We start from the raw sequence: 18287 nt of genomic DNA on the forward strand, positions 1-18287 counted from the left end.
GGTAAGAGGATTCACCAGAGACAGTAGGGAGCAGAACAGGCAGATGTACTGAAATACACTGCTGAGGGGAGCTGTGGGCAAGACAGGAGAGGTCTGCTGCGCCATGTGGGTCAGCTTCCTGGCCGGGGATCAAACTCGTGCTGTGGTGGCTGTGGATAGCTTCATAGTGCTGTGTCTTAACCCCTTGCACCACCCGGGAGGCCCTGCTCCCCCTGTCTAAAGTAGGCCCCTTTCTGTCAGCTTGGCCTCCTTCGCCTTGCTGCTGTTTCTGTCTCCCACTGGGCTGTAAGCTTTCTGAAGGTCATCCTTATCTCAGTGGCATAACAGATGCCTAATAAATATCTGCTAGATGGATGAATGAAGGTTTTTCACCCCTCACTTGGGTCTGAGTTCCTCCTAAATTGATCCACTGTGAGCTAAGTGGGATTTCACCTGTCATCTGAGCACAGACTAGTTCTGTGAGACATTGAAGCAGAAGGTGGAGAATCTTGTGTTTCTGCCTCAAAACAGATTTTTTCTTAAAACATCCACATATCTAGCGTGGTAACCAGGGCAAGTCTAGGAGAGTTCACCAAGCCCTGCTTTCTTTAAACTTGCAGACTGAGCTCCAGTGCTCTCCTTTGCAGGCAGCACCCCTGGGAAGTTTGGGCCCAGTGTGAAGCAGCATTTTAAGCCTCGCTGTCAGGACAATGCCTTTAACTAGGTCATCAATATTTCTCTGAAAAACCTGACTTCCCAGCAGCAGACGGTTCCCCATAGCAGTAGCAGGTGCCCATGTCCTAGCATGCTGGAGAAAGATCAGTTCCAGGAAAGTAGAAAAAGGGAAAATTGTCAAACCTTCATGAGTGTCTTAGAGAGTCAGCAAATTTGCCAAAGGGCTCACTGGGCTGATGGGGAGAGGGAATAGGAATATTCCCAGGAAATCTGTACAGCAGGTTGTCTAAATTTGACTGTCTGTTGGTTAATATTATGAGATCACAGTCTCTTGGCCTTATTCATTTCCTGCTTTTAAACATTCCAAGGTGGCTTTTCTATCATTTTTAGGGTAAGGCTCCATAGAATTCTGTTAACTCAAATGATGATCCCTGTTGCCCTGGCCCCCTGCCTGCCTTTCCAAATCTCCTACCCTTTGGGACATGATGTATTCCTTAGCTCTTTATTCTTCTAATTGCTTTTCTCATGAAAGTCACTTTCCATGTCTCTTCCTCCTACCCCAACTTAAATATGAATACAGGATTCTCATAAAATGCAGTCAACAGCCCCCTTTAGACAGTTTCCCAGGGAGCTCACTCTACTGGTTTCAAGCCCAGCTTCATGCTAATAACTCATCAGTTGACATCTCCATCCATCTTTAGTCTGGATCGCTCACTTAGGCTCATCCCTGAATCTCAACAATGTTTATGGATGCAGAAAAACCATAATTTCCCCTTGTAAGGTCAGGAATGGACCAGTGCAGGTTTTCTATGATCCAGCAGACCGGATAGAGGAGGAGTCAGAGTCCTCAGTGGTTTTTGCAGGTTTTTTATTGGGGTTCACCAGGCATACGGCAGGCAGGGGTGCTGGGGGGCCGGGAGGCTGGAGTCCTCCCAGCCCCCAGCAAATCCTCACTCTATCTGGGCTCTCTGGTGATCTCTGCTTCTGCTTCTGCTTCTCTGCTTCTCTCTTGGCTTCTCTTTCAGCTTCTTTTTTGGTGTCCCCGTGACGCTGCTCTTAAAAGCGCAGTCTTAGTCCAGGTGAATCCCATCTACCTCTGCCCACACCCTAATTCCAGGTGCCCGCCATCAGGCATGCATTCAGGACTGCAAGTTTCCGTCATCTATCCTAATGGCAGGAAGGCAGAAAAGCCTGACATTTTTCCTTACCCTACACCTCTCTACTTCTGAGTTATTGACTGAGACCCCTGTAGCAGAAAAGACAAATTAACAAAAGTTTCCCAACACATACAACACATATCACATGGAAGAAACCTAAACCCAAAGTAACTCAAAATAGATGCTTAGAATTCCAGTTTATATATCATCGTCCACAAGAACAATATACTTGATAGAAAAATGACAGGACAAAGGAAAACAGTTTTGGGCTCCTGAGGGTAGCAAACTGTGAGAAGGTAAATATGGGAGAAAACTGTGGAGTAAGTTTTGTTTGCAGATTCTTCTAGTGCATCTCTAGGCTAATAAAAGAGTCTGTCTCCAGCATAAAGAATTTATAAGCTGCATTTAGCCAAAAAGAGGGGAGCTTTTCCTGGTTTTACTGCTTCTTACCTTCAGTTCACAATAATTTTTATGTCAAAGATGCATATTTTGAACTGACATATTTGGCTTTCTTCATGGGTTTTTTCTATCATCACTTCAAATTCAGCAGGTCCTGAACTTGATTCTTCATCAGCCCCAGCTGTTTCATTTCTACCAGAGCTCCTGTTTCTATGCATATAGCCACTCTTTCAAATCTTTGATGTAAAGGTTAAAGGTCACCTTTAACCCATCAATCTTCCACTAAGTCTGTGTATAATTTCTTTTAACTCCTTCTGGAATCTATCCTCATGTTAGGATGACTTCAGTTCTCAGTGGCAAAACCCCAACCCAACCTGGTTCAAGCACCAGAAGGAACTGATTGGCTCACGTAATGGAACAGCTGGATATAAGGCTTCACAAGACAGTTTCAGGAATTTCCTTTCTCTACCTCTTGCCTCTATTTTCTTCTGTTATTTTTACTGTCTGGCAAGTTCCCCCTGAAGTATCTGGTATAGCAGGTAAATGCTCATAGTCTTTATATAACTAAGGAAGTTCCTATTCATTTCTATTCCATTTATAACATTATAATTGAGCTCTCCTGGCTTTGGGCCTGCTTTTTGCCTTTAATGATGAATCATGAAATTCCAGAGTCCGACCTTAAAGAAAATAAAAACAAACAATCAAGTCTTCATAATTAACAAAAAGAGTCTCAGAAAGAATTGAAGGAATTGTTCTCTCTACAGGAGGCTCCCAGGAAGACAGCCCTCTCTTCTTTTGCAATTTGTTAAAAAAAAAAGATCTGATTTAATGGGGTGTTAAATTGATAACATTCATTAGAATATCAAACTTGTTCTTCTGTGCAATATAGAGACTTTTGTAGATATTCTTGTTACCAATTTGTTTGTTCACTGTCTTTGGAAGAGTAATTTGAACAAAGGAATGTAGTAAGACTGCTAAAACTTTTTTAAAATGTTGCAAGTTGTGAAAAGAACCTTCACAGAGCAACCTGTGTGTTGATAATGTGATATCACATTTGATAATGTGTTTCCTGGAAATGTTGACATTGTTACCTCCACATTTCTGTAAAACCACCATTCCTGCAAATCTTTTAGGCCCCTGTCATATTTCCGTCCCCATCATATGGACCATACGGACCCCACTGCAGCTGTTAAGATCTGTAGCACCAAAGCAGCTAGTATGCAAATGGGCATGGCTGTGCTCCAGTGCCATTTTATTTATGGACACTAAAATTTGAATTTCACACAATTTTCATGTGCCATAAAATATTATTATTTTGATTTAGTCATTTATAACAATCTACAAACCATTCTCATCTCTCATTTGCACTGAATGCTCCTTCTGGACTGTCATTCCCCCTCCCTTATTCATGTGGCTAACCCTCTTCCTTTATGTTTCCATGTTCCACCTTCTCAATGAGGTGTATAAAACTAAAACTTGCATTATACCCCATTTCCCCCACCACCCCCACTCCATTCTTTATTCCCCTTATCTTTTTATGATTCTCCCATAGGACTTATCACCTTCTAAAATACAAAATATTATGTATTTATAATTGTATTGTTTATTGTCCCTTGCCAGATGAGGGAAGCTCCCTGAGGGCAGAAGTTTTTGCGTGCAGGTTCACAGATGCATCCAAAGTGCAGTCAGGTCATTTGATAATAAAATTGGTTTCCCCTTTGTGAAATGCATAAAGGACTTGTTCTTCACAAGTGGAATTATTGAATAAGATTCATTTTCCTGTTATCACTTCATTTGAGATAGGCTAAAGAACTCATTCAAATCCGAGGGGAAGACTAAGGGTTTTAAACAGAAAAGAGTTGTGACCAACTACAAACTTCTATTTTTTTTAAAGATTTATTTATGCATACGAGAGCTGGGGTACAGGCCAGAGATGTGGGGAGTGAGAGGATTCACCAGAGACAGAGTGGGAAGCAAAACTGGCATACTGACTGAAATACACTGCTGAGGGGAGCAGCAGGAGAGCTAGGAGAGGTCTGCTGCGCCATGTGGCATGCTCCCTGGCCAGACCTGCAATCAAACTTGTACTACAGAGACTGTGGATTGCTTCATAGTGTGATGCTTAACCCTTTGCACCACCAGGGAGGCCCTACAAACTTCTTTTCAAAATTAGTTTTCTCCCCTGCTCATGTGTGATGGGTCCATTCCGTAGTCTGCTTATTTGAGTTCTAATTATTTCCCCACAGATGAGAATCGTCGGGGCTGATGACCAGAGATAGTTTAGGGCCCTAAAATAGAAGTTAGGAGCAAGCCACTTCATTTGTTTTGTTTTTTTGCTTTAAAGGGTCAATTCTACAAAACAAATTTTAAGAACCACTCCCCCCCCTCTTTTAAAGAAATGTATTATCTGCAATTGCACATAAGGATTCCTTTAATATTTTTCCCTCCTTGATGGTTTTATAGTATATTCTTGGGGGTTAGTGTTTCATTAATTATATGAGTGTGTGATTATGGCTGCAGCTTTGGTCAATTTTTTTTTCAACAAGACACACTTGAAGCTGGTTTTCTTAATTTACTCTGTAAGTATCTTAATTGGAAAATACAGATTGTCTCCCAGTGCCTCCCTAAAGCTGTACTCTGACCTGAAAGCATGCTTTATACATCTCAGAATTTATCATTTTAAGTATTTATATTTTATAAGTATTTTGTTGATTATAACTATTTATTTACATATCTATTGTTGCTAGGATACTTAAACTTCTGGAAAATATTTTATTCAATTCTATGCCCCACAAATGCTAAAGTGTATAGTTATAATCTGTTGAAATAAAACATGAACAGTCCTTACTCCCAAGAATATCAGTAGTTCCCCATATCATAGCAAGAAAAGCCTTTCATGATCAAGCCTGTGCTTCTGTCTATAGTCTCAAATGTCATTCTCTCTGACCTTTTGGCCTCTCTGGGACATGCTGCTTCTCACCCCTTGACTTTGTGCATCCTCTGCACTTAGAATAAGTCACCTTTTTGACTGGATGATGAACTCTTCAACATCTTCAATCCTAGTTCATAGTACTATTGTTTTTCCCCATTAGCCTTTTAAACTCCATGAAAGTAGGGACCTGGTCTGTCTTGTTCACTGTTGTCTCTCCCATGTCTGAAAACACATAAACTGGGCCAGGGAAGGTCTTAAGACGTTTTATTATTTCTAAAAGGCAACAGAAAACTACTAAAATATACTAAATACTAAAAAGTTATGAACAAGTTTTGTTTTAGAAAATCACTAGCATTGCTGTGTAGAGAAATGGATCAGAGAAAGCTAGACCGGCACCAAGAAAACAGATCATGAGAATAAGCGAAAATGATGAGGCCCTGATTTGAGGTAGCATTAGTGGGATTGGAGGAGGTGAAGGATTTGGGATTTGAGACATGAGAAACATAGTAGGAGTTAATGGCCCACTGTTGGCGGTGACTAAGAATGAAGCCAGTTTCTGGCTTCAGAGACTCCTAACTGGTGATCAGTGGAACTACCACATGGGTCTTGCATTTGTATATTTACCTATAGATCACTTCCAACTAGTTTGAAAGGGGTTTTGCTAAAAGTCCTTGAATTAGCAGTGTTTTAAAGACCAGCACCTATTATGTAGGAAGCACACAATAAACAAATGAATGAATAAATGGCGAAAACACTAAAAAGTAATTCTATGAGCCAATGAGAGTTTATGTCCAATAGAATTCCTAAATTCATTCTCCTAAATATCACGAAATGATATATCAAGAAGTGAATTAAAAATAAAACTGACTGGGACAGCAGAAAACGGGCTTCTCTCAATTGCTTTCTGTCTATTGTACAACAAGAAAGCTGACAATAAAGTTTATTTGAGCGTCGACGTGCCGCGACGTGGCCCCGCCTCCTTGGCGGTGTCCGATTGGTGGGCATTCGCCGGCATCCGCCGTTCCTAAGCCACGATTGGCGAAAGCCGCCGTCATTTCCGAGCGTCGCGGCGTCTGCCCGCCCTCTCGCCGCGTTGCCGGTGCCTGAGCCGCCCGCTGCTGCTCGCCTCTCCTCTCCCGGCCGAAGCCCGGGGGACCAGAGCGAGAAGCGGGGACCATGTTTCGACGTAAGCTGACAGCCCTCGACTACCACAACCCTGCCGGCTTCAACTGCAAAGGTGAGGCGGCGGCGGCCCGGCCTGGCGGCGCATCCCTCACCCCGCCGGCGGCGGCTTCCTCAGCGCCGGGTCACGGGCGCCCTACCCGGACCCTCCGCGGCCTTGTCGCCCCCCGGGGCTCCGGGGTCCGGCTCCTCCGGGTTTCCCGTAGCTCTGCTCTCCGCCGAGCCCTCCTCTCTCCCTCGCTCACTCCTCCCTCGGCCTCGCCACTTTCTGCACTTGCTAAACTCCAAATACCACCCCCCCCCACCTACCCCCTCAGCGCGCAGTTGCTTTTCGGCTCCCCACTTCCCGGGTAACGGAGCACCTTTAGCACCTGCGGTGGAGCAGAGTGTTGGGATCCGAGGAGGGTGCGGAGTAACTTGAAGACTAGTTCATTGCCTGCCAGGAAGGGGGGGTGGGGGGGTGGGGGGTGGGGAGCTGTCGGAGCCCATCCAGCAGTTTGAGATCCAGACAATCCATAATGAAGTCCTGGCGGGGCAGTGTTGGGATAAGCGCTAAGTCAGGCTAATTTCGTTGTGTGGGTCTTGCAAAACAGTGGTAACAGGTGAGCGGGGCAATTGAATGGTAAATACAGAGATATTTAGGATTGGCAGCATTCGAGTTTTTTAAAGCGTTAACATTGGCACCCACTCTTACTCAATTACAGCCCACAGCTCATTTTCCTTAACCTGTGGTAGAGGAGTAAGTTTGAAAGTGATCAAGGACAGCCTCTGATGCTAACACACCATGTGTTGATTCTTAAGACTTCATAATGGAAACTTGAATTTCAAATTGAAAAGGATAGCTACGCAAGTTAATAGGATTTTCTTGATATCCTGTAGAAGCATATCACTTCATAGACTTTTGTTTTTCTTGTTTTGTCTTTTATTAAAAAAGGGTCAGCGGCAGTAGATCTTAGACCTGGATTTGAATCTTTGAGCCCCAGTTTTCTCATTCGTGAAATAGAGGTTTATCTACCTCTACAGGGTGTGGGAATATTAAATGAAACGACATGTGTACTTTCTCGGGTATGCACTATAACAATAAATGATAGTAGTCGTCAGAATCTTTCAGTGTTTAACTTCATGTACTTCATTATTACTTAGCTATAAATTTAAACCGACCCAACCCCCTTCCCCCAAGAAATCGGAATAGTAACAACTAACACTTGGTGCCAGATGTTTTATTGAATATTTAATCAATTCTCAAATCATTTAATTTTCATAACAATATTATTTAAATAAAGATTTATGCATCCAAGAGCTGGGGTACAGGCCAGAGGTGCAGGGGTGAGAGGCTTCAGCAGAAACAGAGTGGGGAGCAGGAACAGGTAGATGTACTGAAATAAACCGCTGAGGGGAGCAGCGTGTAAGACAGAAGAGGTCTGCTGCACTATGTGGGTCATCTTCCTGGCCAGGAGAGTGAACTCATGCTGCAGATATCTTCATAGTGAAGAGACTTAACCCCTTATGCCTCCAAGGGTGCCCCCCATTCCCATTGTGTAGCTCAAAAATCTGAGTCATAGAAAATTCAGGTGATTAGCCCAAGTTTACATGAATGGAGCTAGAAGTTAAATTCATGCCAGAAAACTAAACATTTTAAATCTGTAACCCAGACTTTGCACTTTCACCTCCTACTTTGAGTTATTAAATTAACTTACTGTTTTTGAGTTTTAAAAAGTTCCATAAGGGCCTCCCTGATGGCGCAGGCATTTGAGCGCTGCACTGTGAAGCTGTCCACAGCCTCTGCAGCGCGGGTTTGATCCCGGCCTGATGGCGAGAATCTCACATGGCGCGGCAGACCTCTCCTGTCTCACCTGCTGCTCCCCTCAGCAGTGTATTTCAACAGTCTGCCTGTTCTGTTCCCCTCTCTGTCTCTAGTGAATCCTCTCACCGGCCCACGCATCTGGCCTGTACCCCGGTTCTTGTATAAATAAATAAATCTTTAAAAAAAAAATTCCACAAGACTGTATTTGTGGGGAAGAGAGTGTTTTATCTAGTGCTTCAAGTGACTCACATGTTATTTTTGTTGCAGATGAAACAGAATTTAGAAACTTTATTGTTTGGCTTGAAGACCAGAAAATCAGACACTACAAGATTGAAGACAGAGGTAATTTAAGAAACATCCACAGCAGTGACTGGCCCAAGTTTTTTGAAAAGGTAATGAATTAGAAATTAAAATAAGAGAATAAAGAACTCTTGTAAAATTGCATGAAGACAGACAACCTTAAAATTACTTTGTCCTTTTAATAAATAAAAAGATGAACAGTATTAGAAAAGCTGCATTTCAGGGACTTCATTTTTCCTGTCCATGCTGCTTTTAAGAGCAAATGTTATTATCCTGTAATGTATATTATATTCTTATCACGGTTTTAGATTGAATGGAAATGATTCTGTTCACAAACCCTGTGAGGTTTTTAAAGGAATAATATTCTATAAATGGAAAAAAATAACCAGAGTCAGAATTTCTGTATCAACTAAAATATACCAATAATACACTTACACTATTGTTAAGGCATTATTGACATGCCTGACAACTAGGGTTATTGTTTATACTTATATTTAACATGACACAGATGACCAGTGATGTGTACAACATAAATAATACTAAAAAAAAGTGTGGAGCTTATTTTTGTGGGTAGAATAATTTTCACATTGACTTAAACCTTAGTAATATTTTTGCAAAAAGAATTATTTTCCACTTAAAATCGTTTTAAAATATTATATTGGACACTTTCATTGGCTATATTACATGAGTAAAGTTTTTCTTGAAAATATGAAAAGTGACTAATTTTCATTTGTTAGAACAGAGTGATAAGGTAACTAGCTTTTTCTGTAGAGGTTTCATTAACTAGGAATCATGGGCAAGTTTATTTACTGTTTCTTGATGTTCTTATCAAATGGGAGTAACAGTGGTACCAATCACATAGGGGTAGTATGTGTTGTTAATTAGTGACATACCTTCTTACATGTGTGAGAGGTGCCTGGCCCATAGCAAGTACTATTCGCTTTTACTAACAATGCCCCTACTTCTGTTACTGTAGTACTGAATTATTTTCCTTTTCCTTTGCTCTTAAAAAGTGTTTTTTCAAAGTTTCTTAAGACATTGAAATAATGTTATTAGGGTTTTGTATTTATGTGATATCTTTCTTATAGTCCATAATGTGTACAAGATAACACAAAGTTGCACATATAGAAGGCTATTTGAAGACTAATCATGTTTCTGATAAGAGGAAAAAAAACACCAAAAGTGACAGTAAAGTAGGGTAACTTAAAGATAAATATATTGGAGCTTATATATCCAAATATTACATCCTCAAATTGGGGTCTCTTTGGAATTATGATATCATTGTTTAAGCCATTATTTGGAACTTTACTTGGAATTACTTTTAGAGCATGAAACATCTTTTGAATGTCTTTATTACTGACAGTTTTTGTATTTTGATGGTATGATCAGTCTTGTGAAGGAGGCGTTCTATTTTGAAGCAGGGAGATAAAATTTTAAAAAATAAGTTGTTTTTTTAAAGATTTATTTATTTATGCATACAAGAACTGGGGTACAGGCCAGACGTGCAGGGGCTGAGAGTATTCACCAGAGACAGAGTTGGGAACAGAACAGGCAGATTGACTGAAATACACTGCTGAAGGGAGCAGCGGGCAAGTCAGGAGAGGTCTGCTGTGCCATATGGGTTAGCTCCCTGGTCAGGGATCGAACTCCTGCTGCCGTGGCTATTGATAGCTTCATAGTGCTGCAACTCAACACCTTGTGCCACAAGAGAGGCCCACAAAATGAGTTATATCTAAAAAAAGTTGATTCATTTATTACCCCAAAAGGATTTTTACAAGTGAGTTCCAGGAGTTTGAATATTAACATTGTTGAAATTTAATTTTTGAAGTCCTTTCTATTTAATTGCTCTGAGTATTGAGACCTGAAGTCAGAAAATATAGATTCAGAAAGTTTTAGATTTTCTTATTTAATAAATAAGATTATAAACAAGGAAGTTGTTCTAGATCAGTGATCCCCTTCCTGGGATCTGGTAAAATTTCTGAAAGCATGATGGAGATACTTTTTTTTAAAGGTGGTTATGTTTCCTTCATTTGGGTTGTATAATAATATCTCAAAAGTTTAATGATATAAATGTTACAAGGAATTCTTAGCGCTCTAAACTAAGGTCTCTTTCAACTCTACCATTTTTTTCTTCTGACTTTATGGCAATAATGAAACTGGATTTTTTTTTTTTTCCCTCACAGTATCTCAGAGATGTTAACTGTCCTTTCAAGATTCAAGATCGACAAGAAGCAATTGACTGGCTTCTTGGTTTAGCAGTTAGACTTGAGTATGGAGATAATGGTATGTTTTGTGGAAAATGTGTGTTTTAAAGAGAGGGAGAAGAGGGACGGCAGGAAAAGAGTATTAAAAATGTCGGGACCTTACCAGTTTGTACTTCTTTGCTAATATTCTATTTTGGGCTCATTTTAATTTTATGTCCACAGCTTCCTTTTCAGCATCTATTTAAAATAATACTTTTTCTTTGTAACCTGTATCCAGCTTCTGTTCTACTTCACGACTTCTAAATTGTCTAGGAAAGAATTTTTCTAAAACAAGACTCTCTATTATAAGAAGTTAAAGGCAGTATCTTTTATTTAGGGTTTTTTTGTTTTGTTTTGTTTTTTTAGAAATTTGGAAGTGGGTCTTTTAAAAAAGACTGATTGAATGTCTTCTCACAAAGTAATACTACTTTGGCAAATTTCTCATTTTTCACAGTCTGTACTTTAGTCTTTCAACTTAAGTTGTCAGTAGTGCTCCAGAATTGATGAGATAGGATTTCAGGGTTTTGGTTGCAGCAGTTTACTTCACAAGAGACTGAAACAAGTCTGTGTTGTTTTACTGTTGATACTTGTATATTGCTGTATTGATTAAGTAGAGTACCAAAAAAAAAAAAAAAATTGCTATATGCTTGTGTTTTCTCTCATACCATTTCATTTTGAAAGGCCTGTTAACATCTAAATGCAGTATCCAATTTTACCTCCATCCTCTGTGCTTTCTGTTCATCTCTTCTATGGACTATGAGTTTCAGCTCTCTTTATCATTTGCTTTTGAAGCCTTTTTGCTGTCCTTTGCTTTTCCCTTTTCCTCCCATTCTGTCCCCACCCTTCTTTTCCCATGTCTGTTGCGTCTTTTCTATCCACTCCCATGTCTGTTGCTGTAATTCAGACTCTTATCACTTTCTGCTGAAATTCTTGAACTGTCTTTCAAACTAGTCTTTTATTACTATCACCCTCTGTTATCATCCACATGACCCTTCAGGCTAACTTTTTGAAACATAAGTGTGTTTTGGATGACGCTGCTCTGTTTCCAAAGAACACCTCCTATTATGCACTATCGTCATTGCTGTCTCATTTTCTGCAAAAAAATTCCAGGGGCCCTTACTCTGATTGTCACCAATACTCACATATTTAACATCCTTGCCAAACTAGAGTAATTCTTCTGTTTGCATCTCTTTTTTTCCCTTCCTGTACACTTTTTTTTCTTTGCTTACACTTTTCCTCTGGCTAATATGCTGTTTCACTCTGTCGCTACACATCTGAACCTTGTCCATCCTTGTAAGATCCAGCATAGATGTCACCTAACAGCAGTCATACTTCCTTTTGAACTTACATAGCTTTTAACTATGTCTTTTATTTGCCATTTTCCATTGTGCTTATATCTTATTTTCCCCAGTTATTTGTAAGCTGACCCTCAACTTCTGTTTTGTATATGATACCTCTCCTAATTTCCTGTGATAAAATACCACAAACTTAGTGACTTAAAACAATTATCTTACAGTTTTGAGGTCAGAAGTCCAGCATCTGTCTTAGAAAAGTCAAGTAATCAGCAGGACTGGTTCCTTTAGGGATTCTTGAGGAAAATCCATTTCTTTGTCTTTCAAACCTTCTAGAAGTTTCCTGCATTCTCTTTGGCCCCTTTATCTTGAAAGCCAGGCACATAGCATCTTCAGTCACTTTGTGACTATTTCCATTCTCACATCCTCTTCTCTGTCTGATCTTCCTCCCTTGAATAAGTGTGCTGTGCTTGCTTTGGGCCCACCTAGGAAATCCAGGATAATGCTCCTATTTCAGGGTCCCTATTTAATTACATCTACCCTTTGCTATGTAAGGTGACATATTCATAGATTCCAGGAATTGGGACATGATCATCTCTTGTGGGAGGGAGTCCAGTCATAATTCTGCCTGCAATAGTACCTGACACAGTTTCCTGTAGACAGTAGATGTGCTTATCAACTTTAATGAATGTTTGGCAAAAAAAGCAGCCCTTTTTTTTTTTTTTTTTTTTTTTTGTGGAACTCTCGCCAGTGGCCGGCCGGGGAACGAACCGGCGCTGCAGGGGCTGTGGGCAGCCTCGCAGCCCAGCGCTCAACCGCTGCGCCACCAGGGGAGGCCCCAGCTATTTTTTGCTGGTACTTCAGGCTTAAGTTTCAGAAACCTTATGGCAGAAATCATAAAAGCTCTAAATTACTGATTTGTCTCTTAAAAAAGAAGGTTTTAGGTTCTATTGAAAAGATGTGGCAGACAGAAACTTACTTTTTAGTGAGTCTGTATTTAATTTCATATAACTTATACTTGCCCTTCTTCTGTTCTTTTGCCCCAAGCAGTAAAAGCAGACTTTTTCTCCTACACTTTAAAGAGTATTTGAAATATATTACTTCAGAAATGTTAATGAAAAATATTTGTGTCAGGTATTCCAGTAATTGTTTTAGCTTAATCAAGCTATAATCACATGGTCTTCTGTTTTTCATAGCAAGAAATAATTTTTTTAAAGATTTATTTATTTATGCATACAAGAACTGGGGTACAGGCCAGAGGTGTGGGGGGTGAGAGGATTCACCAGAAACAGAGTGGGGAACAGAACAGACTGACCGAAATTCACTGCCGAGGGGAGCAGTGGGCGAGACAGGAGAGGTCTGCTGAGCCATGTGGGTATCTCTCTGGCCGGGGATTGAACTCGTGCTGCAGTGGCTGCATCCTAACCCCTTGCACCACCAGGAAATAATAATATTTATTTTTTTAAAGATTTATTTATTTATACAAGCACTGGGTACAGTCAGAATCTCGGGAGGGTGAGAGAATTCACCAGAGCCAGAGCAGAGAGCAGAACAGGCAGAGTGACGAAATTCACTGCTAAGGGGAGCAGTGGGCGGCAGGAGAGGTCTGCGCGCCATATGGGACCCTTGCCAGCGCCTGGGAATCAAACCGGTGCTGCAGAGGCTGAGGGCAGCTTTGCAGCCCAGCGCTCAACCCCTGTACCGCCAGGGGAGGCCCAGGAAGTAATTTTAATTGGATGAGTTGTCTTATGCTTATAATACAGTTTGGCTCAAAGTCAGTAAATAAATAGTGTTTGTTTAAAGTTCTACAAATTGTATTTTTACCTATTTCTACAGCTGAAAAATACAAGGACTCATCACCTGATAATACAAAAAATGCTGATAATGCAGCTAAAAATGCAGAGCCATTGATCAATTTGGATGGTATGTATTTAATGCATAAAATTGGTCAACACATTTTTTCCCTAAATGCTTTTTTACATTTTAAAAAACAAATCTGGGTTTACTTAATTTTAGTAATTCAAGAATGTTTCATGTGGACTGCCAGTTACAACATATTTTCTCCTTCGTCTTATAGTTGTGTAGCTGAATGTTAAAATGCTGTTCTTTGATCTGCTTATAGCTATTTAGGGTTTTGATTTGTATTTAATCATGGTGGTAATTGTTTGCCTTCTTGTGAGCTTAAAATATTTTTACACTGATTACACCGAGACAGTGGTAAAATTTTTTCATTATTTTAATTCCCAGATGTCTTTCAGAAAGTCATTCTTCTGAAAGTATGAAGACTAATTACTTAGGTTGTAATATGTTAAATAGTCTTTCACTCACTGATTGTGACCTATAATTTGTGAGTTGTCCTTATGAATTAATAAGCTGCTTGGACACGGCAAAACTACTGCTTAGAGGAAAGGTTTGGGGAAAACTGTTCATTGACAGGTTCTATGTTTTAATAGCTCTGGGAAGAAATGTTAATTAAAAGTGCTACATAAATGGGCTTTGCAAAATGTTAAAGGAAAACCTAGTGTGAGTTAATATGGTCTTTCATTGGATTGTTCGGTGTGGCTGATAAATGAAACCATTTATTTCATCACTTTACCTAATTGACTATTACCTACGCTACTTTTGTTCACAGTTTAATTTTATTTTCTTACGTCGTGGGTCATCTGTCTATAGTTATTGTTCCCCTTAAGTGTGGCCCTCCCACCAATAATTCACCCTCTTACCACCACCCGGCTCCCCTGAGTGCGTCTGTCCCCTGCTCTCATCACTCACTCCTCCCCTGCTGCAAGACGTAGATTGATGGTTGGTCCACAGGCCTTGTTCAGAGTTTTAAATATTAGATCTATTGTTACTAGAAATCTAAATATTTTTGTATATATATAAAATCATGTTTTTGTAGCTGTAAGTTTCTATTTTTAATCTTTTATAGTAACTAATCCAGATTTTAAGGCTGGTGTGATGGCTTTGGCTAACCTCCTTCAGATTCAACGTCATGATGATTACCTGGTAATGCTTAAGGTCAGTTTCATTCTCTTGATTTGACATTAGCTCTTTGTCTATTTTTTTTTTCCTAAACACCTATTTTCTAAAAATTAGCCTGTTTGATATTTGAATTTATGATTGAATTACTATGTGGTACATAAAGCAAATTTTATCTGTTTTGATAACTGATATCAGAATACTTACTGTGTGCTTCCCACTATACTAAATACTTTGCAAAGATGATCTTTCATCCCTCCCAGTAATCCCAGAGGTAGGAGGTAGTCTTTTTTTTTTCCAATGTGTATATGAAATAATTGAGATTCAGAGTAGATAATGTTCAAGATGGCATTATTTGAAAATGTTAAGAGCCGGGATTTTGATCTAGCCACTCTGATCTCATCCATTCTTTTGTATCATTTTACTAGTGTTTAATCAGTCCTTTTAAAGATTCGTGGTCTGGAAATGCCAAATTAGTAATGGTGAATTAGGTCAAAAATATATACCCCAAAATCTCTTTGAGAAATGATTGTTTCTGGCTTCAAAGTCCCCCATTCTGGGTAGGCCACTTACATTTGTTTACTTCAGGGAACCCAGTGGTCTGAAAGAGGTCTCATAATTCTGAGGAAATATATACTAATATTTCAGAGGACTTAACACATTGATTGACAGTGGTGGGAGAGTTAAGATATCAGACTTGGAGATTATTTCAGAAATTATTGAGTTTATGAAATTTAAAGGGCTTTTTACTACACCTGTGCATGTAAATTACCTTTGTAGTAAGTTGAATAATTAAATTTACTCATAAGAGTAGTGGTGAATAGGTGGCAATTTCACAAAGTGTAAGGACTTTCTCTATGCTGAATCTAAATGTTAACTTGGATTTCCTCACCTCAGAATGGATTTCAAGAGACAAAAATTTGTTTTTGGTGAACTTTAGTTCTTTTAAAAACTTGTTCCCTACTGAGGCAATCATGTAAATTGCTTTGGAACAGTTCTTCAGTGGCCATGTCAGCTTTCATCATAAACTGAGAGGAGAAACAGACAATGCATCTCATATTTGGGGTGCTTTCCTTAGACTTTAAAAACCCTGTGGAAAAATTATAAATCAGCTGTAACCAAAAAGCTTTGTAGAATTCTAATCATAACTGCATGTTGGTCCTTTGTGGGTTTTTTTTTTTTAAAGATTTATATGAGCACTGGGTATAGTCAGACGCGCTGGAGGGTGAGAAAATTTACCAGAGCCAGAGCGTGGAACAGGACAGGCAGGCCAACGGGGTACACTGCTGAGGGGAGCAGTGGAGGTCTGCTCACCATGTGGGACCCTCCCTGGTGGCTGGGGATCGAGCCAGCGCTGCAGAGGCTTTGGGCAGCTTCGCAGCCCAGCGCTCAACCACTGCGCCACTCGGGGAGGCCCCCTTTGTGTTACCTTTAAGAAGCATTTAAGCAGTACATGGCAGTGTGGGCTCTATCTTAAGAGATTTGTTAGGTTTGAGAATCCATTCATTAGCTGGCAGCTGGGCTGTTTACTGTATTTGCAATTATTGTTAGACTGGTTTAATATTCTTCAAATGTAGCATTTGGTTTCTGTCATTATTTAAAAGGAAATGTTGATCATTTAAATTCTTAACTATTTAGGTGTGTACAGGTACATGCATCCACTTATCTGCTAATACCTTAGTGATGGAGACTTGAAAACACTTTGCTATATTGAAAACACCAAGGACTGTGTATAGGATATGCTGTCCTTTGTGCCAAAGGCCGTCTGTCTACATATGTCTGAGCATGATTGTAATTTGAGTTCTTGTAAGGATATTCAAGAACATGGTAACAATGACTGTCTTCTAGAGGGATGTCTGAGGTCAAATGTAGGATGGAACCTATTTACCATGTATCGGCTGTATTGTTTTTATTTTACCATGTATGCGCATTACCTATTCAAAAAAATGAGCATTACTACTTCATTAAAAGTGATAACTTTTATTACAAATAGCTATTTTATTAATTGTGTAGTTAATGAACTAAGTAATGCTAACTTCATTAAACTGGGCATCCTTATTCTCTATCACAGAAAAGGAAAGATAACAGCTAATAGGGCATTTTTGGTTTTCTCAGGCAATTCGCATTTTGGTCCAGGAGCGTCTGACACAGGACGCTGTTGCTAAAGCAAACCAAACAAAAGAGGTATGTATTTTTTAATAAATTCTAAATTATTAATGGTTTTCTTCTGATATTTTTATGAATTTAAGTTTTGCATGCACGCTTAAAAATACCTGTTTTGTGTTAGAGCAAACCAGAGAATGGATACTTGAGCTATTTCATTTGTCTCATATAAAGGATTTGGATGGGCGATGGAGCTAAATTCCCAGTACATGAAAAAGGCCATTTGTTTAAAGAGAAAAATCTCAGTTCCCTTGCTAGGCAAGGTTAAAATAGCTGACTGCTTTGCAGTTTCAAATGAGAAATTTATTTGTAATGGAATTATTTTTTTTTTAAAGGGCTTACCTGTTGCTTTAGACAAGCATATCCTTGGTTTTGACACAGGAGGTAAGTGACTTTGATTAATTCAGTTTTTAGAGATGGGGACCTGTGTGAGGAAATGGTCTTTAAGTATCCAGTTATTAATTAATGCAGTGTTTCTTATAAAACAGATGCGGTTCTTAATGAAGCTGCTCAAATTCTGCGATTGCTGCATATAGAAGAGCTCAGAGAGCTACAGACAAAAATTAATGAAGCCATAGTAGCTGTTCAGGCAATTATTGCCGATCCAAAGACAGACCACAGACTGGGGAAAGTTGGAAGATGAACATTTTTAGGATTTCAGCTTCTCACCTACTTAGTACCATTGGGAACTGTGTACACTCTGGCATGTTTGGAAATCAAATGTCACATTTTCAAGGGAGGAATCCCAGAAAATTGGCTATGTTCTAGAGATTTACCATCATTGCTTTTTCTTTAATAAAGTTGGGAAAGTGGATTATTTTTGACTGTTATTTGTTAAGTCCTTTGTGGTTACAGGTATATGCCATAGACAGTACAAATCATAGGAAAACTTTAAAATATTTTATTGGTGTAATCTAGAAATTGAGAACTGTTACATCTTTGGTATTTATACAGGTAGTGATTTCTGTGGGTAATTCTATAAAGGAACTTACAGGATCAGAAAATACAAATTGAAATATTCTAGCACCTTTCAATATAAATAGAAATGTAGAGGTAAAAAAAGTCTTAGAACTTTTGCTGGGAAACTAAGTTGGATCTTTCCCATCAGTTCTGCATTGCCTTCTCTTGAGGTTTATGATCTTTACGATTGTATTTTGTACTGATCACATGTGCTTTAATTTC

At 39.4% G+C, this 18287-nt stretch overlaps 1 protein-coding gene across 1 annotated transcript; it reads left to right on the top strand.

The window, feature by feature from the left end:
* Positions 1 to 6318: 6318 nt before the first annotated feature.
* On the top strand, positions 6319 to 17874 carry RTRAF (RNA transcription, translation and transport factor; the record flags this gene model as incomplete). Its single annotated transcript, XM_084240948.1, has 8 exons — positions 6319 to 6379; positions 8396 to 8520; positions 10612 to 10711; positions 13800 to 13886; positions 14893 to 14981; positions 17058 to 17126; positions 17441 to 17489; positions 17594 to 17874. 8 exons carry the CDS (start codon positions 6319 to 6321, stop codon positions 17746 to 17748), a joined length of 735 nt encoding a protein of 244 aa, XP_084097074.1. The 3' UTR covers positions 17749 to 17874.
* Between the last annotated feature and the right edge of the window lie 413 nt (positions 17875 to 18287).

Source organism: Talpa europaea (genome assembly GCF_964194135.1).
Source record: "Talpa europaea genome assembly, chromosome: 8".
Lineage (NCBI taxonomy): Eukaryota > Metazoa > Chordata > Mammalia > Eulipotyphla > Talpidae > Talpa > Talpa europaea.